This window comes from Halichoerus grypus, chromosome 4, assembly GCF_964656455.1.
Source record: "Halichoerus grypus chromosome 4, mHalGry1.hap1.1, whole genome shotgun sequence".
Classification (NCBI taxonomy): Eukaryota; Metazoa; Chordata; class Mammalia; order Carnivora; family Phocidae; genus Halichoerus; species Halichoerus grypus.
In genome coordinates, this window is record NC_135715.1 from 66,387,970 (window position 1) to 66,410,336 (window position 22,367).

General features: G+C 36.2%; 1 protein-coding gene and 1 pseudogene across 4 annotated transcripts in view; both read right to left on the bottom strand.

Annotated features, from left to right (window-relative positions):
* NBEA (neurobeachin) overlaps positions 1–22,367 on the bottom strand; it is a 694,224-nt gene that overhangs the window by 570,703 nt on the left and 101,154 nt on the right. For all 4 annotated transcript variants that reach the window (XM_078070461.1, XM_078070460.1, XM_078070459.1 and 1 more), the window contains exons 7-8: positions 11,112–11,231; positions 8,546–8,692 (exon numbers count right to left, since the gene is read on the bottom strand). In XM_078070461.1, the coding sequence (XP_077926587.1) occupies positions 8,546–8,692; positions 11,112–11,231 (267 nt within the window). The remainder of the gene's footprint in view (positions 1–8,545; positions 8,693–11,111; positions 11,232–22,367) is intronic.
* Positions 865–3,505, bottom strand: LOC118549737 (Y-box-binding protein 1-like; annotated as a pseudogene).

A 22,367-nucleotide genomic window follows, 5' to 3' on the forward strand; every position in this document is an offset into this window, starting at 1 on the left:
AGAAACCTCCATACTGTTTTCCAGAGTGACTGCACCAGCTTGTATTCCCACCAACAGTGTGGGAGGGTTCCCCTTTCTATGCATCCCCGCCAACATCTGTCGTTTCCTGACTTATTTTTAGCCATTCTGACTGGTGTGAGGTGGTACCTCATTGAGGTTTTGATTTGGATTTCCCTGATGCCGAGCGATGTTGAGCACTTTTTCATGTGTCTGTTGGCCATTTGGATGTCTCCTTTGGAAAAATGTCTGTTCATGTCTTCTGCCCATTTCTTGATTGGATCATTTGTTCTTTGGGTGTTGAGTTTGATATTTTAAAGCAAATATAGCTAAACAAATATGATCACAAGTGGTATATTTTCCAAAAGAATCACCTTAGAAATAATATAATGTCTATATTCAAAACATTCCTTGTATCTAGGATTTTTAAAAACATTTTCAGAATTTACAGCATTTTTAAAGATCTTTATTAACAGGTGCTTGCAGTTTGCTGACTTTTTTGAAAAAAAAATTTAAGTTGTAAACATTTATTACAAATTAAAAATGAGGTTCTTAAAAATCTCAACTTTTCCAGATATGAGACAATTTAAAAACCTTTATAAGTGTATTGAGGAAAATAAGGCTTTAAAAAAAAATGTTTGCCATTATCAAAAAAGAGACGTCTTTAGGTAAAGATAGTAAAAACTCCAGTCTGCAGAGATATGCAGAAAGTTTTAATTATCTGGTCAATGAACAAAAATCAAGCACTTGAAATCTTCAGCTCCAACCTTCTGTTATTTTTTATTGCAGCAACTTCGTATTCACTTCCTCTTGTTGGATGATTAAACCAATGGTAAGATGATAGCAGAGATTTAGGTAAGCCTGCATTTACTCAGCCCTACACAGCCTTGGTAGGGGACTAATTCTCCACTGGTGGACCACCAGCTTTGTCTCTTTGCCATCTTATCACTTAGGGTTTTCTGGGCTTCTGTGTTGTGGTAATTGAAGCTGTAGCAGTACAGATGTTGAGGTGGCTGCTGAACTTGGGTCTCATCTCCTTGATTTTCCTTATCTCTTTCACTGCCATCCTCTTTAGGCTATCTTTGGCAAGGAGGGCCCCTGTGGAATGGTCATTTATAACGCCAATGCATATTCTGTCTCACTGGTCTACCTTGCTCTCCTGCACCCTGGTTGTCAGCACCCTCCATCACTTCTCCCCGCACAGGAAGGTAGGAATACTCTGGTCAAAACCCATCGGGTTTCCACACGTAGTAAAGTGGGCACCATGGCCTGCATTAGGGCCTGGCCTTCAGGAGCACTTTCCGATCCTGCATTCTTTTCCCCATTCTCACTATTCTGGAAATTCTACTAATAATTGCGGGGAGGACCCCTGCAACATGGATAGTGTTCATAATTTAGCAGATTACAGCCTGCTGCACATTTACTGCCTTGCACTGGAAATCTACCAGGGCCTGTAACATTTGTTGCCTTGCACCCTTTTTATCCTTTCAATGATATCAAACTCGACAGGCTCTCCATCTTGTATACTACAAAGGTACTTCCTGGGGTTATTCTTTTTTATGGCAGTCTGGTGTACAAATACATATTCTTTGGTGTCATTCCTGTTGATTAAACCATATCTGTTTCTCACGCTGAACCATTTTACTGTTCCCAAAAACTTCCTTGTAATGAACTTGACCCTTCAGGCACTGCCAATATGAGGCCGCCCTTGCTGCCACTCACTTTGAGGCTAGATCTCGGCCTCACTGCTCAAGGTTGCAGTGATGGTGAGTGGAGCCAGCAGCAGCAGTGGTGGTTCTTGGTGAGGAGAAGGTGGACAGGAGAGCTGCTCAGGGCTCTCTGGGATCCGCTCTCCACTTCCACTCTTGATTGAACTCTGTAGCGTTTTAAATTACATTTTTGAAGGCAAACTGTCATCCTCAAGGGATGGATTTAATTTTTGGAAAAAGAAAAACAACTTGAAGCCATGTCTGATGAATTAATAGGTGTCACAAAACGATCTATTATCAAAAATATAGCATAGCTCTAAAGTAAAGAGAACTGTTTTCTTGTGTCACTTAAAAACTGACCCTTCAAAAGCAATTCCAAAAAAACTGCAACTAACTTGAAAAATGGTAGCATACTTTGAGTATGTTCATATTATCCTAAAGATACTGACTACAATGAAAAATCATTTAAAGTATGACAGTTTAAAAATAAAGCTTCACTATTTTGCAGAGAAAGTTTACATAATCATATTCATGTGCACATAAGTACATATTACTCAGAGGTTTTTCTATAAATTTTTATTTACAAATATATTGAGCATAAATAAATGTATACTACAGTAAAAGCAAATAATCAGGAGACCAGAAAAAAACAGCTACATATAAACAGTTCTTCAAAAGGACAAAATGATGGAAATGGGAGTTACAGAATATTAGAAAGGCAGAGAGATAAAGTCTTGTTATGCAATGTACTAGAACGATACAAGCAAAACTAAACAACTATACTTTCAATCATAAATTAATGTTTCTCTTTCAATTCTGAAAAAAAAATACTACTGTCTTCATTAAATAAAGGACTTTTCACCCATTTCAACTAACTGTAAGGTGATAATCAAGATCACCCATGACCTCCATGCTGCTAAATCCAATAGCCATTTCTCAGTCCTCAATTTACTTAACCTGTCAGCAGCATTTGAAAATTAATCACCTCCTCTTACTTTAAAAACATCCAGGACACCATACTTTCCTGTTCTCCTGCATTTTCCTCTTACTCCCTTGCTCTCCTTCTAATTTTCCCTTACTAGGTCCTTCTCATCTCCACAACCTGCAAACTTTGGCTTTTCCAAGGAGCCATTACTCAGTCATCTTTTATCTCCGAACTCATTCATTGGTATCTAAATCCAGTCTCATAGCTTTAAATCCTCTCTATACCCTACCAATGCTAAAGTTCCATCTCCAACCTAGACTTCCCCCCACCAAACTGCAGGCTTATATCGCTTCTCCATTTAGATGTCTAACTGACCTCCCAAACATCATATGTCCAAAACCAAAACCTGACCTTACTCCCCAAAATTTGGTCTTTCCAAATCTTTCCTATCTTAGTAAATAAAAAACCCATCAATTCAGTTGTTCAGACTAAAATAATTGGGTCACCTTTGAATCTTCTCTTGTACCTTTAGCCCACATTCCCAGGGAAAGAAAATGCTACTGGCTTTACCTCCAAAATATATGCAAAACCTGACCTCTTAGAGTATTTTAGGTATAGCTTATCAAAACTCCAACCAAGTTCCACTATTTTCTATGGCTATCAGCCTTGTCTATACTCCCTCTATCTTAGTCACAGTGAAACACAGTGTTTGTTAACCTATCAAGTAAGATCCTATTAAGTGGCCTTTATACTTGCTGTCCCATGTGCCCTGAAAGCTCTCCCCCAAATATTCACCTGATTGACATCAACTTCACCTCCTTGAAGTCTTTAGTGCCATCTCCTCTATCACTCTATAAAAACTGCAGTCCACCATTTTCCATCATTTTTACATGCTTTATTTTTCCCATAGCACTTACCACCATCTAGCACACTATCTGTTTTTTTGGTTTTTGTCTGTCCCCTCCCATGATAATGTACATTCTCCTTCTCCCCAATAAAGGCAGGGATTTTTGTGTTTTGTTCACTGTCATATCCCTAGCACCCAGAACATCTAGAATAACAGTGCCAATAAACAATATTTAATAATATTTACTAAAAGAATAAATGGATGAATCAATGAATGCCTCTTACTCATATCTAGTTTACCTTCTCTCCATTAACTTGCATTAATTTATTTTGTTTCTACTTTCCATTGAGTATATGTAGAATATATGTTATCTTTCATTTCAAAAAGAAGTCTATATAGCATAGGGAAATTAAATACTGGATACTTAACATTTCAAGAAAAGATATATGACTTTGAATTTGTTAATTTCATTTTGGCTATTGAATTTCAGTCAATATTTTTATATCCCACAGATATTTTTTAAAATATGAAAAGTTTGCATTTATATCCCCTCCCAGAATCTTCTATTAGAGCTGCCATATATATTAAATTTATGTATATTATAAACCAATAAAAGTATAATAATTTGTGCTTTAATCAGTAGTATACGTTTTAAAGAAAGTAAGAGAAAAGATATTTTACTTATCCATATATTTATCATTCTGAATGTTTTCATTCATTCATTCTTAATGATCCAAGTTTCTTTCTTCAGAATTCTGGGTTGACAGGTTCTGCTCCAGCTCTATGGTTTCCCTGGGTTTCCCTGACTTTATTTGCCTTGGAGTTTACATAGTTCCTTCAATCTATAAATATAAGTTTGTTTGTTTGCGTGTTTTATGAAATTTGGGAAGTTCTCTACCATTATTTCCTCATATATTTTTTCTGGGCCTTTCTCTTATACATTGCATATGACATTTCAAAACCACCCCATATATCTCTACGGTTTTCTTCTTTCCCCCCTAAATCTTTTCTCTCTCTTCTAATGGTTCTGTCAAACTATATCCAAGATTATTTATTTCTCTATCATATCAATTTTGCTAATAATAAACCCATACAGTGGATTTTTTTAACTTCAGATGTATTTTTCAGTTCTAAAATTTCCACTTTTTAAAAATTTTGTGGCTGATAATTCCCAGTTCATTACAAGCAAATTTTTTTGACCTCACTAGTTATAATAGCTCCCTAAAAGTGCTCACGTAATAATTCCATGATTCTGGGCTACCTGGCAGTTGGTGTGTGCTGATTTTCCCTTTCCTTGAGAATAAGTCACATTTTCCTGGCTTTTCATAGGATGAGCGATTTAGGATTATATGCTGGACATGGTGAAAATTATTCTGTAGAGACCATATTGTTCTGCAAAGTATTTGTTTTTGTTTCGTGGGGTCATTTTCTTGCTCAGATACAATTACAGACTGTCATACCTCCTATGTATGGTATCTCAGATCTCAGTTCAGTTCTTGAAGCCTTATTTACAATCTATTATCAGTTTGTCATGATCACCATGGTTTCAGGAGTTGGTGAGAGATTCAAGCTGAGTTTTTTTAAAATACAGAATTCAGATTCTTCTCTGGCTGTCTCTTTTCTGAGGTTGCCCATTAATCTCCATGTGATGTTGATTGGCCAAGTACTTTTTACGTTAATTTTTCTGGCCAGAAAGTTTTACTATCAGAGTAAAAAATGGAGAATTCAGCCCATGCTGACCACTTGTTTCATGTTTTAACACCTCTCTAAAACCTGGTGGCATTTATTCAGTCTTTAGAGCCCTCACATAGTTGTTTTCTGTATAAGGTGCAGAATTTTAAGAGGTTATTGTGGGAATATCACTTTCTTAGGAGCTTGCCTATCCAAGCAAGTATCAGAAAACCTCCAAAGTAATTTTTTTTATGATTTTTATTTATTTGGGAGAGAGAGCGAATGCGTGCACAAGCAGGGGGAGGAGCAGAAGGAGAGGGAGAAGCAGACTCCCTGCTGAGCAGGGAGCCCAATGATGTGGGGCTTGATCCTAGGACCCTGGGATCATGACCTGAGCTGAAGGCAGACGCTTAACCAACTGAGCCACCCAGGCGCTCCTCCAAAGTGATTTTTAATTTTGGAGGCTGTTCCATACGTTTTCTCTGTATCAGTTAGATCTTTATCATAATATAATAAACTGATAAAGAATCGTTAGGCTATCATTTTCTTGAATGGAGGACAAAACACAAAACTTAATATTGAAAAATTTAGCAATGGAGATGAACTACTTGCCACAAGAGGCTATAAGATAATTAGGAAATGTCCAATAACAATTATAAAATATCAAAACTTTAAAATCTGTTTTGCAAGTTCATGTCAAAAGGCCACTGTATGTGTAAGACTTTATAATCTTGTAGACACTGAATAACCCTATCAAATAGAGCTCCACAATACACTTAACTCACAGTAAATTTTTCTATACTAGACAAAGTTACAATGAGAAATTCTGTTGTTTTACAAATTACTTCCAAATCTAATGATTTATTTGATTAGTAATACCCTCCTTTTATTTACTGTTTCCCTAAAATAACTAAGTACAAAATATTCACTGCTCAAAACCAGACAATTCACAGAAAGAAAATTACCTAATACTCTAATGGTCAGCAAGTCAAAATCACACAGGCCAGGCTGCATAGTATATATAGTCTGAGGACATTATTTTGGGGGGAATTAATTTATTTTATTTCAGGGCCCAGATGTTGACATGCTATCTACATTAAGCCCAGAATCATAGGGAATACCAACAATTACACTTATTGGAAGCTCCATATAACGTGCATCAATGAATATAAATACATTATTATATAACAATTAATAATTCTAGCTTCATCTGTGATTTAAGCCAAATGTCAACTAGTTATTATATCCTGAACACCATAAAAGTTCCACTGCAGTTCTCTACCCCTTCAACTCATAGGAAGTGACTGCCTCCTACTTTACCCAAGAAAATTGAGACTATTATGTGCAAATCACTTCAGCTTTTTTCCTTGTCTTCATTTGTATCCTTTCCTCTTTCCCTTCATTCTCTGAATTTCTAGAAAACAACTTCAATATCAAAAATTTTTACAGATGCCTGTCCTGATAGTAATTCTATTTTTAATATTTACATATTGAGAAAATACATATACACCCATGGATTTACAGTCTATTTCCATTAATAACACAGGGCTCAGGGGGCACCTGGGTGGCAGAGTCGGTTGAGCATCGACTCTTGGTTTCGATTCAGGTCGTGATCTCAGGGTCGTAAGATTGAGCCTCAGGGGCTCCACGCTCAGCAAGGACTTGGCTTGGGACTCTCTCTCCCTCCGCCTTTCTCTCTCCCACTCTAAAATAAATAAATAAATCTTTAAAAAAAAAACAAAAAAACAAGGGGCTCAGTGGGCTATACCCAGAGGCTGGGAACTTTCAAAACTAAATACTTTTTCATGCAATGCCCAAAATTTAGAGGTATTTTCTTTTAAAAGTTCTGACTTTGATATAGGTACTCTATTGACTACGTTAGGATGCTAGGAATACATTCTCTATCACATGAGTATTTGTGTATACAACACAGTGACACAGGGTTACTACTCATTTTCACTTTTGTTATAAAAGACTATGATGAAAAAGAGCCATTATGACAAATTACTAAGTTTGCAAAGTGGTTCAAGACAATGTTTGCTCCTTTCTAAATAAGAGAATTACATAACTTGTTTATATTTAGTCCTTTTCTTTTTTCCTGCCAGGAAGCTCCCGTCAATTCTAAAATTGCACTATAGCAATCATATTGGATTTAGAGTTTGCATATCTGTTTTTTCTTCATTTCTATCTTAATTATGCATCATTGATTTGATTCATTTAATATCATTCTGGCAGTGCTTGAAGAAATCCACTTCAAATATTTTAGGCCAAGCCAAAGAAGCACAAAAGGAGGCAGAATGTATATTAATCCGAAAATCTGAATTACAGAAACATTCCTGTGCAAATCCAATACATGGCAGAACTAGGACCTAAACCAAAGGACGCACAGAAGAAAAAGTGCTGTATGAGCACAAATTCATTTCTAGGGATAGTAAAATTAATGATACGGACAAAAGATGGTAGCAAGTATTTTCACCTTGACATAAAAATGACGGCATTATTGTCATTTAATATTGTGATTATTTTAAAATCACTGGGAACAGAAATATTTTAGTACCCCTTTTTTCATAATACAATCTTCACACTGATTATTTAAACACTAAATTTTTAAAAAAAACAGCTCCTCCATGCAAGACATGTACTTCTTCAGAATTATAAATACTTTGACTTACACTGCATGATTTTCTCTCAGCTCCAAACAGTTTGGGATGTCACAGCTCCCAATGTGATTTAAATAAAACTCATATTTCCCTAGCCAGGGGTACTGCACACTAAAAACTAATTCATATATGTGAATGCAATATCTTGCCTAAATAAGTCTTCATTTTGAAAGTTAAAAAACAGAAGAGTATGATAAATCATATTAAATAATTGATTTTGCAAAATTCAGATACTCACTACTGTACTGACCTTCTCTGCCTATTGTAAAGGACGAGTAAAAGTAAAAACTAGAACTGAATTAATTTCAGCCACATGTGATTTTATACCATTTTCCTTTTAAATCTTTATTCTTTCCAGATTATCTCTAATTTGAACAATAATGGTCATTTCATTTGTTCATTATGTATTTCAAAATTTGAGATTTTAAGTACCACATTAAGCAATATGGTTTTATAAAATTTATTATTTCAGAATTATGTTAACAAAAGCCATGGCTTTCACATTAGAAAATAGTCTAAAGAATTTTCAAAGTTCATGAAAGGAAAATAGTGAAAAAGAGAAAAAGCACCTTTGAAACAAAATGAAACCTGTAATAACAGCTGAGTTCCAAAAAACAGAGACAACTTTTAAATCACATTGAAGAAAGATTATCACTATATGTTATATTGTATCACAGTTCACATAGAATTCACATAAAACTTTCCACAGAATTTGTAGTAAGATAGTTATTACTACCTTATATCCAGGTCCTAACTGATGAATTGCAAATATCTGCGCAGGGTTGAGCGCTTCGCTGAACACATACACGGCACCCAGCTGACCACAGAACACCCTATTTGCATCAGCAGTTTCTGAAGATCCGAGAAAGCACTTGTCATAGCTCTATTTTTAAAAAGTCATAAAAAAATCAATGTATTATTTTGTAATGATAAAATATTTAAGGATACCTGCCTTCACTGTCATGAATACCTTAAAATATAACAATAACAACAGAAGAAAGCATCACTTAAGACTTTATGGAGTATTTAAATAACAAAGGCCAGCTAAAGATTTTTAGAAAAAGTAAATCAGTTAAATATGTTGTATCTATAGAAAAGCAAAACAAACAATAATCATCTATTCATTAATCACGTAACCACTTTAGAAATGTTATACTTAAAGGCAAAGTGCTTATAATTTTATTTACAAAAGTAAAACTAATTTTAAAACTCTAATAATTTAACAATTGTCCATGTAGAGAGAAATTTATCTGAATCAGAGAATGATCATTCCAAATTTTAACCATAAACACATAAGGCCTAATTTTTGAAACTATCTAATTTCTCCACCAGGGATATATATTACTCTATTTCTCCACACTAAGTCAAGGACCCTATGAAAATCACTTCCCTCTCTTCAATGGGCAGGCATTATGTAGAACCAAAAAAATAATGATCACCGAAATCTGCAAACCTAAAGTAGATGGTATGGTGCTCTCCATCTGGAGAGTTGAAGACCTTAAGAAGCCACACTTACCTAGACCCTTCCCATCTCTGCTTCTTAAAATCTCACCCCAGTTTCCTTCCCCCATCCTCACATATTATTCCACACCTTAGCACTAAAAAGCAAGACATTAAATATGTATGGTATCCCCTTGGTGCCTCAATAGAATGACAAAATATTTGTGAATGAATTATGAAGATAAAAACTCCTCATCAAATACCCATTCTGTAATTAAAACTATAGGAACTGAAGAATTTACTGCATGATGTTATGTGTACATATGTGCTATTGCCCAGGCTTCTCCATTTTTTGGTGTACTATTGCAAATAACTCAAAAATTTAAGTCTTTCTTTTCTTTCTTTCTCTCCCTCCTTTCTTTCCTTCCTTCCTTCCTTTTTAAATATAACTGTAGAGTTAGTGACAGTCAACAAAGTCTCTTGGGTTTCTTCCACTCTATAATAAAAACTCTCCCCTTTGGAAGGCAGACATGAAGCAGAATTTCATCTGTGTATCTAATTCTGACAAAATCATTCTCAAAAATTTACTGACTGTGGCCCAACTATGAGTTTCCAGGGCAGAAAAAGCAAACTTGTCCTATAAATGAACAGACAGTAAATATTCTAACCTTTTCAAGCCACATGTGGTTTCTGTCATATAATCTTTTTTGATTTTTGTTTGTCTGGATCTTTAAAAAAAGAAAAACCTCTAAAAATGAAAAACAAAACAAAACAAAGATTCTTAGCTCTCAGGTCATGCAAAAACAGGTCAAGGTTCAGATATGGTCTGCAGGGGGTACTCTTCCAACCCATGACTCAGGGAAAAAGCTATGGACTTTGCACATAGTACGATTTAAAAGAATACCAGAGAGAACAAGAAGAGACCCTGCTCTTAAGTAAATTAAAGTCTGGAGAGATACGGACAATACTGAGAGGTGAATTTTGTTAAAAAGAGGCAAGTTTTTATAAAACGAGGTATACTGGAATGCTCGTATATTATTGGGTTTGGAAGTACTTTTGGTACTAGAAAACATCTTTTACTTTGGTTCTAACATGTCAGGATAATGACAAGAGAAAGCCTAGAACAGAGTTCTTGAGGTTTTAACTCTAGATATTCTCTATCCAGAATCCAACTGTGTTACCTCCCTCACTACTAACAGGCTAATCAAAACTAGTATTATGTTTGTTATTATTACAATAAGTCATTTAATTGATCTCCCTTCTTCTGTCATTTTTTCCTTCAGAATATTCTCAATACTGCAGCCTGACGGATATTTTTAAAATATGAACCAGCATTACATCACTTGTCTGCTCAAAACCTTCCAAAAATTTTTATGCTGGGTAAGATGGGAAAGCCCAGGTATTGTGTTTGCATGTAAGGCCCCTGCAGGATTTCACCCTCTGCTGTCAATCTAACCTTATCTCTTAACATTATTCTGCCCATTCCTCCCTCTGTTCGAGACATAGTGACTACATGTTATACTTAATCACTTTATTTAAAGTCTTCCTTTCACATCCAAATAAGGTACAAGACACAGTTTTTACTGCTTGAAATTCTAGAAAGAATAGAATACTGCATGGATGTTTTTGACCTAATACTTAAAAATTTTTGAGCAATTTTCCTTTTTTTTTACCACTAATTATCTATTTTAGCAACTTAATTATATTAAATTTAAGACCTAAAAATTCATTTAACAGAAAAAAACTTTCAAAGTACAACTATTAAGTTTCTACCAAACTATTTTATTATACAATTCATGTTATGAACAGTGATAGATCACACACTCAAATACATTAAAGCACAAATTAAAAAAAAAACTTACATCATTTGTGTTAACATGCCAAGCCATATCACCATAGGATACCAGTTGTCCATTAACATAACACCGAATTTCACTGTTCCTCCATCGATTATAAATGTGGACAATGCTGATCATGTACCACTTAAATAAAAAAAATATTAAAGACCTTAATGTCATGTTTAGTTATTGTCTAAAAAAGCAATCATAACATTCATAACACACTACAAGAAATGCTTGAAAGAATAATAATAATTACACATTACTATTTCAAGCTCCCCATCTTATTTCTCATTTTGCAGATGAAAGAAGTGACTCATAAACAATAAATCTGTGATGAAGACAGACCTAGAATGCCTTGAACCCTGGAATGATACTCCTTCTACTATACCAAGATCCAAATATTATGGAAATACAATATATTTGTGTTCATTCATTTAATAACATGTATATTCTGCCAGGCATCACAAATAACCAAGTCTGACCAGACAGAGCATAGGTCCAGCTCTCCTGAAATTCATGGTATAATGAAAGAGACACAGATTAGACAAGTAAAGGTATATAAAATGACGAATAATGAAGACTACTATGAGGGAAAAAATAAAACCAGTGTAAACTGAGAAAGAATAACCTAGGAGTCTACTTTGGATTGTATGGTGAGGAGAGACCCGTCAGAGGAAAAACATTTTAACATTTATAATAAAATTTAGGTGATTTCAATTCCACAATTTAGATTTATTATGTCCAAGAATAATTATATATTTTTAACTTGATAATGTGTGAATATACATTAAGAATCAAGGAATGAGTTTATATTAAGTTCTAACTTTGTAGTTACTAGGGCCAACCAAAAGCATTTTAAGTGTATATTTTGATACAGAATGGCTTAAGTTCTGTAACAATTTGTGGATTCAACGCTTACTCTTTTGAAAGTTAATAACCTAAGGCTGAGAATACAGAAATATTTTTCTAAAATATAAAAAAATTCAAAAAATTTACAGATACTTGAACAAGTATGCCTTCAGTGGTTAAGGAGGGAAAATAAGACGTAGTTTCCCCCCCAAAAAATAAAAATATATAATACAAACTTTGTTTCCCAAATTACTTAAAAGCAGTATTCATTTATTTCATATAGTATATTTTAAAAAACATAAATCTATAGTAGTAATTCTCAACCACTAAAATACTAGTTATTTCAAGGTGTCTGAAAAACTTTGAACAAAATTCAATTTAATTCATTTTGATTCAGAAAATAAAAATAGTGCACTCAACAACTCATGGAAGGCAATAACACAACATTGTTCCTCAATTATAAAAATAAAATGTCAGGTCAAACTATTTAATCCCTAAAACACAGGTCTTTTTTAAAGTTGTTTCATTTTAGGTAATCTTTAACTCTAATCATTGCAAACTGAATCTTTCACTTGATCAGAAAGCAATACATATGTTTTTCCTGATTAAAAGCAGGAAAAAAAAAACATTAAAGTCAGTCATTTAACAACTCATATTTCTAAATACTACAAAATTATCAAGAAGAAGCCATAAAAATGGGAGCTTCAAATAAATTTAAGAAAAATCTTATAGTTTACATGCATAAGAATTCAAATTTACCTATACTACCTTCACTGAGTTTAAAAATTTTCCACCAGAATGCCATCTAGGTAACACAGGAAATACAGTCTTTATATTTTGGAGTAAGATTTTTAGAAATTTCAAATTTCTAAACAGAATACATGTAAATAAATGTCTATAAACAGAGGAGGATTTCCAGCTATCCAAAGACAAGTTTAAGATAAATAATATTAGATGTATTATTATAGTTACTACCATACCTAATATAGAAAAAAGCACTTATTTAACAAGTATTTATTGAGTTCTTTCTCCTGTGTATGAGATAATTCAGTGTGCTGGGCTGGAAAGTACAAACTTTAAATTCATACAGATATAAACTGAGTTCCCAGGTAACTAGCTCCATGGCTTCTGGCAAATTATTTAGCCTCTCTGGACCTACTTCCATGTCTAAAAAAGGAGGAATAATAATGCCTACTTTGTGGAGTGACTGTGAATATTACAGATAATTGACAATGTATGAAAACTATAAAGAATAGTTCCTAATACATATTTGGCACCCATAAATAAGATAGCATTAACTAAATATCTATTTATTTTTTTATCCACTATTTCCCCAATGAGATTTTTTTCTGCTAGAATTGACATTATTTATTCCTCAGAGTCATTCATTCATTCAAAAATTTTACTGAGCATCTATTTCATGCGGGGTATCCCCCAGACTGTGGGCATACAAAGATAACATACACACCCTTAAGGAGGTTTCACCAGAAAAACAAACATGAAAACAATTATAAAACCATGACAGATATCTAAAACACAGATACAGGAGCAAAAGAAGAAACAACTGAGGGCAGAGGGAAAAGACAAGACAAATGGAGAAGGAAGGCTAACAGAGAAGTCACTAAAAGAGTAAAATGAAACTTAAGATTTAGCTTGAAGGTATGAATACAAACTGTTACATAAACAGGAGGAAAAGAAACATTCCAGGCAGAAGAATCCTAAAACTTCACATAACAGCACAGAGGCCTGACAAAACTTTTCTCCGTGTTTAGATTTAGCTGCAATAACAAAGACCAGCTTGTAAAGAGAAGTGTAGGACACCTTTAGTAATTGGCCTTTGTTTTTGCATAATGTGGTTATCACTAGGAATTTTGAGCAGGAAAGTGAAATGATCATCTTCATAGTCTAGGAAAATAACTGGCAGTAGTGAGTAGGTGGGATAGTTAGGCAAATGTGGTTAAAAATAAAGCTAAGACTACTACAAAGGTTCAGGTAATATAAAAGCCTAAATTAAGACAAAGGCATTGGTTATTTAAAAGAAGGGGGATAGGGACTAATTAACAGAACTGACTGGAAGTAATGATACAGAAAAGGGGAATGTAAGATGGTTTCCAATTTTTCACTTAAATTGGTTGTGGTACCATTAACTTGAGATAATTAATACAGTTAGCCATTTAATTAGCCAGATAATAAGATGTGGAGTAACAATGGGAGTTTGCTTTTGGTCATAACATTGATATTTGATAAAACTGATGAATGAAAAAATGAATGCATAGTTGAATGAACGAACTGATCTCAGTGAAGGTCATAATAGTTACAGGAAAATTAACTTTCCTCTTTCCTTGGTACCTCAATATATCCTTTATATATAATAGGCAAGTGCCTTTTAATACCAAAGAGCCCAAACGTTGCTTGATATCTTTGACATATTTTAAAAGAAATGGGAGAAAAGTTGGAAACTCTGTACGTATATGAGAGTGTGTACTTCTGAGGTCTGCATTTAATTAAGACTCGAAAATAGATCTATAAAAGAAGGAAGAAAAAAAAAACCTGTAGTAAGATTTCATAGGAGGGGCACCTGGGTGGCTCAGTCATTAAGCATCTGCCTTCGGCTCAGGTCATGATCCCAGGGTCCTGGGATCGAGCCCTGCATTGGGCTCCCTCTCTGTCGGAAGCCTGCTTCTCCCTCTCCCACTCCCCCTGCTTGTGTTCCCTCCCTCGCTGTGTCTCTCTGTCAAATAAATAAATAAAATCTTTAAAAAAAAAAAATAAGAATTCATAGGAAAGGGGGAGGAGCAAGATGGCAGAGGAGTAGGAGACCTAAACTTCATCTGGTCCCAGGAAATCAGCTAGACAGGGATCAAACCATTCTGAACACCTACGAACTCAACAGGAGATTGAGAAAAGAATAGCAGCAACTCTCTGAACAGAAAAGCGACCACTTTCTGGAAGGCAGGACATGGGGAGAAGTGAATCCGAGGAGATATTCGGGAAGATAGATGGCGGGGGGAGGGAGCCTCCGTCAGCCACTATTGGCAAGTGATAGCACAGCGGAGCACAAAATTGGAACTTTTAGAAGTGGGCTCTGCTGAGGGACGTCGCTCCAGTGGCTAAACAGGGGTAGGGTGGGGGGGGACGCAGAACCTTCGCTGGGACAGTGTGGTCTCGGGACCCTCGGGGTCACAGAAAGACCGGGGGTGCCTGAGTGTGGCAGAGCTCCCAGGTATCGGAGCAGGGAAGCCGGCTGCACAGATGGAACCGAGGAGTGGGCTCTCAGCTCGGGGTTGCCATAAACCATGATCTGCGTCACAGTCCGGCCACTGCTCCTCCAGCAGGGACCCAACAAGTGGCAGATCCGAGGAGACTCCCCTTCCTCCCCTGGGAGGAGCAGCACGTGAGCCCACGGCAGGATTCTGCAGGGTTTGGAGACTCCACACGGGGTTGTGTGCCAGAGTTAAAAATGCTCAGTCACAGGCCGGGTGAGCATGAGTGTGGAGAGACGAGCGAGACCGGAGTGATTGACTGCTTTTCTCTGGGGGCGCAGTGAGGAGTGGGGCCCCGAGTTCTCGGCTCCTCCGGGGCAGAGACTGGGAGGCCGCCATTTTCACTATGGTCCCCCAAAGCTGTATGGGAACAAAAGCTGCCAAGAGCAAACACGAGCAGATTACTTAGCCCAACTGGGCAAGGGCAGGGCAATTCCGGCTCCAGCAAAGACATTTGGGAACCAGGGCAACAGGCCCCTCCCCCAGAAAAAAGATCAGCAAGAACAGCCACCCAAGACCCAAGTTTACTGATCAATGAGAACGGCAGAACTCCAGCGCTAGGGGAATACTGCACATAGAACTCATGGTTTTTTTCCCCCTGATTCTTTAGTAGTTCAAAGTTAATTTTTTTAAATTTCATTTTGTTTCTTTTTCTTTTTATTTTTTTTAATTCTTCTATTTCCCTTTTTCAACCAACATCTTATCAATCTCTTTTTTAAAATTGTTTTTTATTTTTCATTTTTAGAGTCATATTCTATCCCTTCATAGTAGTTAACCTTATTTTTGGTATATATATATAAGTTGTTCTCTCTTTAAAATTTTGGGATACAGTTTGTTCTAACAGAGCAAAATATACCCTAAATCTCTAGTGTATGGCTTTGTTCTACTCTCCGGCCTAATCACATTCTCACCCTTTTTTTTTTCAATTTCTCTTCTTTCTTTTTTCAACCAACTTCTTATCAATTCCTTTTATAAAATCTTTTATACTTTTCATCTTTAGAGTCACATTCCATCCCTTCATCATATCAACCCTTATTTTTGTATACATATAAGCTTTTCTTTAAAATTTTGGGAGGCAGTTTCTTCTAACAGACCAAAATAACCCAAAATCTAGTCTGTGGCACTGATCTATTCACCAGCCTGATCATATTTGACCATATTCTATTTTCTTTTTTATCTTTATCTTTTTCTTTTTCGTTTCTTTTTTCTTTCTTTCCCTTTCTTCTCCCCCGGTTCCAAGTCTCTTCTGATTTGTTTAGTGTATATTTTCCTGGGGTCGTTGTTACCCTGTTAGCATTTTGTTATCTCATTCATCTATTCTCCTCTGGACAAAATGACAAGATGGAAAACATCACCTCAAAAAAAGAACAACAGGCAGTACCGACTGCCAGGGACCTACTCAATACGGACATTAGTAAGATGTCAGAAGTAGAGTTCAGAATGACGATTATAAAGATACTAGCTGGGCTTAAAAATAGCAAAGAAGATAGCAGAGAAACGCTTTCTGGAGAAATAAAAGAACTAAAACCTAACCAAGTCAAAATCAAAAAGGCTATTAATGAGGTACAATCAAAAATAGGGGCGCTAACTGCTGGATAAATGAGGCAGAAGAGAGAATCCGTGATATAGGAGACCAAATGATGGAAAATAAAGAAGCTGAGAAAAAGAGAGATAAACAACTATTGGATCACAAGGGCAGAATTTGAGAGAAAAGTGATACCATAAGAGGAAACAATATTAGAATAATTGGGATCCCAGAAGAAGAAAGAGAGAGGGGGCAGAAGGTATATTGGAGAAATTATAGTGGAGAACTTCCCAAATTTTGATGAAACAGGCATCAAAATCCAGGAGGCACAGTGAATCCCCCTCAAAATCAATAAAAATAAGTCAACACCCCAACATCTAATAGTAAAACTTATGAGTCTCAGACACAGAGAGAAAATCCTGAAAGCAGCTCGGGAGAAGAGATCTGTAAACTACAATGGTAGAAACATTACATTGGCAACAGACCTATCCACAGAGACCTGGCAGGCCAGGAAGGACTGGCAGGATATATTCAGAGCACTAAATGAGAAAAATATGCAGCCAAGAATACTATATCCAGCTAGGCTGTCATTGAAAATAGAAGGAGAGATAAAAAGCTTCCAGGACAAACAAAAACTAAAGGAATCTGCAAACACAAAACCAGCCCTACAAGAAATATTGAAAGGGGTCCTCTAAGCAAAGAGAGAGCCTAAAAGTAACATAGACCACAAAGGAACACAGACAATATACAGTAACAGTCACCTTACAGGCAATACAATGGCACTAAATTACTATCTTTCAATAGTTACCCTGAATGTGAATGGGCTAAATGCCCCAATCAAAAGACACAAGCTATCACAATGGATATAAAAACAAGACCCATCAATATGCTGTCTGCAAGAGACTCATTTTAGACCCAAAGACACCCCCAGATTGAAAGTGAGGGGGTGGAAAACCATTTACCATGGTAATGGACACCAAAAGGAAACCTGGGGTGGCAATCCTTATATCAGACAAATTAGATTTTAAACCAAAGACTGTAATAAGAGATGAAGAAGGACACTATATCATACTTACAGGGTCTATCCAACAAGAAGATCTAACAATTGTAAATATCTATGCCCCTAACATGGGAGCAGCCAATTATGTAAGCCAATTAATAACAAAAGCAAAGAAACACATCGACAGCAATACAATAATAGTGGGGGACTTTAACACCCCCCTCACTGAAATGGACAGATCGTCTAAGCAAAAGATCAACAAGGAAATAAAGACTTTAAATGACACACTGGACCAAATGGACTTCACAGACATATTCAGAACATTCCATCCCAAAGCAACGGAATACACATTCTTCTCTAGTGCCCATGGAACATTCTCCTGAATAGATCACATCCTAGGTCACAAATCAGGTCTCACTGGTACCAAAAGACTGGGATCATTCCCTGCATATTTTCAGACCACAGTGCTTTGAAACTAGAACTCAATCACAAGAGGAAAGTCAGAAAGAACTCAAATACAGGGAGGCTAAAGAACCACCTACTAAAGAATGAATGGGTCAACCAGGAAATTAAAGAAGAATTAAAAAAATTCATGGAAACAACTGAAAATGAAAACATAACTGTTCAAAATCTTTGGGATGCAGCAAAAGCAGTCCTAAGAGGAAAGTATATAGCAGTACAAGCCTTTCCCAAGAAACAAGAAAGGTCTCAAAACATGACTTAACCCTACATCTAAAGGAGCTGGAGAAAGAACAGCAAATAAAGCCTAAACCCAGCAGGAGAAGAAAAATAATAAAGATCAGAGCAGAAATCAATGAAATGTAGAAACCAAAAGAACAGTAGAACAGATCAAGGAAACTAGGAGCTGGTTCTCTGAGAGAATTAAGATTGATAAACCCCTGGCCAGACTTATCGAAAAGAAAAGAGAAAGGACCCAAATCAACAAAATCATGAATGAAAGAGGAGAGATCACAACCAACACCAAAGAAATACAAACAATTATAAGAACATATTATGAGCAACTCTATGCCAGCAAATTAGATAATCTGGAAGAAATGGATGCATACTAGAGATGTACCAACTACCAAAACTGAACCAGGAAGAAACAGAATACCTGAACAGACCTATAACCACTAAGGAAACTGAAGCAGTATACAAAAATCTCCCAACAAACAAAAGCCCAGGCCAGATGGCTTCCCAGGGGAATTCTACCAAATATTTAAAGAAGAATTAATACCTATTCTTCTGAAACTGTTCCAAAAAATAGAAATGGAAGGAAAACTTCCAAACTCGTTTTATGAGGCCACCATTACCTTGATCCAAAAACCACACAAGACCCCATCAAAAAGGAGAATTACAGACCAATATCCTTGATGAACATGGATGCAAAAATTCTCACCAAAATACTAACCAATAGGATCCCACAGTACTTTAAAAGGATTATTCACCACGACCAAGTGGGATTTATCCCTGGGCCGCAAGGTTGGTTCAACATCTGCAAATCAATCAATGTGATACAATACAATAATAAAAGAAGAACAACAACCATATGATCCTCTTAATAGATGCAGAAGAAGCATTTGACAAAGTACAGCATCCTTTCTTGATCAAGGAATCAAGTATAGGGATAGAGGGTACATATCTCAATATCATAAAAGCCATCTATGAAAAACCCACAGCAAGTATCATTCTCAATGGGGAAAAACTGAGAGCTTTCCCCCTAAGGTCAGGAACATGGCAGGGATGTCCACTATCACCACTGTTATTCAACATAGTATTAGAAGTCCTAGCCACAGCAAGCAGACTACAAAAAGAAATAAAAGGCATCCAAATGGGCAAAGAAGAAGTCAAACTCTCACTCTTTGCAGATGATATGATACTTTATGTGGAAAACCCAAAAGACTCCACCCCAAAACTGCTAGAACTCACACAGGAATTCAGTAAAGTGGCAGGATATAAAATAATAAAGATCAGAGCAGAAATCAATGAAATAGAAACCGAAAGAACAGTAGAACAGATCAACGAAACTAGGAGCTGAAATCAGAAATCAGTGGCATTCCTATACACCAACAACAAGACAGAAGAAAGAGAAATTAAGGAGTCGATCCCATTTACATTTGCACCAAAACCATAAGATACCTAGGAATAAATCTAACCAAAGAGGCAAAGAATCTGTACTCAGAAAACTATAAAATACTCATGAAAGAAACTGAGGAAGACACAAAGAAATGGAAAAAGGTTCCATGCTCATGGATTGGAAGAACAAATATTGTGAAGATGTCAATGTTACCTAGACCAATCTACACATTCAATGCAATCCCTATCAAAATACCATCCACTTTTTTCAAAGAAATGGAACAAATAATCCTAAAATTTGTATGGAACCAGAAAAGACCCCGAATAGCCAGAGGAAAGTTGAAAAATAAAAGCAAAACTGGTGGTATCACAATACTGGCATCAAGCTCTATTACAAAGCTGTAATCATCAAGACAGTATGGTACTGGCACAAAAACGGACACATAGATCAGTGGAACACAATAGAGAGCACACAAATGGACCCTCAAATCTATGGTCAACTAATCTTCAACAAAGCAGGAAAGACTGTCCAATGGAGAAAGACAGTCTCTTCAACAAATGCTGTTGGGAAAATTGGACAGCCACATGCAGAAGAATGAAACTGGGCCATTTCCTTACACCACACACAAAAATAGACTCCAAATGGTTGAAAGACCTCAATGTGAGACTGGAGTCCATCAAATTCCTAAAGGAGAACACAGGCAGCAACCTCTTCGAGCTCAGCTGCAGCAACTTCCTCCTAGAAACATCACCAAAGGCAAGGGAAGCAAGGGCAAAAATGAACTATTGGGACTTCATCAAGATAAAAAGCTTTTGCACAGCAAAAGAAACAGTCAACAAAACCAAAAGACAACCGACAGAATGGGAGAAGATATTTGCAAATGACATATCAGATAAAGGGCTAGTATCCAAAATCTATAAAGAACTTATCAAACTCAACACCCAAAGAACAAATGATCCAATCAAGAAATGGGCAGAAGACATGAACAGGCATTTTTCCAAAGAAGACATCCAAATGGCCAACAGACACATGAAAAACTGCTCAACATCGCTCAGCATCAGGGAAATCCAAATCAAAACCTCAATGAGATACCACCTCACACCAGTCAGAATGGCTAAAATTAACAAGTCAGGAAACGAGAGATGTTCACGGGGATGCGGGGATGCGGAGAAAGGGGAACCCTCCTACACTGTTGGTGGGAATGCAAGCTGGTGCAGCCACTCTGAAAAACAGTATGAAGGTTCCTCAAAAAGTTGAAAATAGAGCTACCATACGACCCAGCAATTGCACTACTGGGTATTTACCCCAAAGATACAAATGTAGGGATCCGACGGGTACGTGCACCCTGATGTTTATAGCAGCAATGTCCACAATAGCCAAACTACGGAAAGAGCCAAGATGCCCATCGACAGATGAATGGATAAAGATGTGGTATATATATACAATGGAATATTATGCAGCCATCAAAAGGAATGAGATCTTGCCATTTGCAACGACGTGGATGGAACTGGAGGGTATTATGCTGAGCGAAATAAGTCAATCAGAGAAAGACATGTATCATATGATCTCACTGATATGAGAAATTCTTAATCTCAGGAAACAAATTGAGGGTTGCTGGAGTGGTGGGGGGTGGGAGGCATGGGGTGGCTGGTTGATAGACATTGAGGATGATATGTGCTATGGTGAGCACTGTAAATTGTGTAAGACTGTTGAATCACAGACCTGTACCTCAGAAACAAATAATACATTATATGTTAAAAAAAGGAAGAGAGTAGGAAGGGAAAAATGAAGGGGGGGAAATCGGAGGGGAAGATGAACCATGAGAGACTATGGACTCTGAGAAACAAACTGAAGGTTCTAGAGGGGAGAGGGTTTGGGGGATGGGTTAGCCTGGTGACGGGTATTAAAGAGGGCACATATTGAATGGAGCACTGAGTGTTATACGCAAACAATGAATCATGGAACACTACATCAAAAGTCATGATGTAATGTATGGTGATTAACAGAACATAAAAAAAAACTAATGATGTAATGTATGGTGATTAACATAATAAAATAAAAAAAAGAATTCGTAGGAAAATATAACATGATATTTATACAAATATCAACAGTATCTAACACATATTCGAGCCCTTACTACATATTAGGTAATATGCTCACAGGTTACATACATTATGACAAGGTCAAACATCTGGTAAGTGATACAGGTAAGAAAGCTAAGTTTTAATATAAACATTTCTTTTTGAAACACCAGTTAAATACCTTATTAAAGGATAACAATTTAGGTAGGGCATCTTCTGGAAAAACATGAAAGAAAAAAAGAATGTATTTATCTTGAATAATGAAACTGTAAAATAAAATACTTATGGTTTTCAAAGTTTATGAGAATCTTTACAGGTTTTTCAAAACCTTTATCACTCTATGACCCTGCTCCTACCAAGACTCCTTAGGATCAATGTATAAAGAGCTGTTATAAATGGGAATGTATGTCTCATAAGGAAATAGCATAAAGACAAAGAGAGAGAGAGAACAAATGGATTAAATTGCTTTTTATTGGTTAATG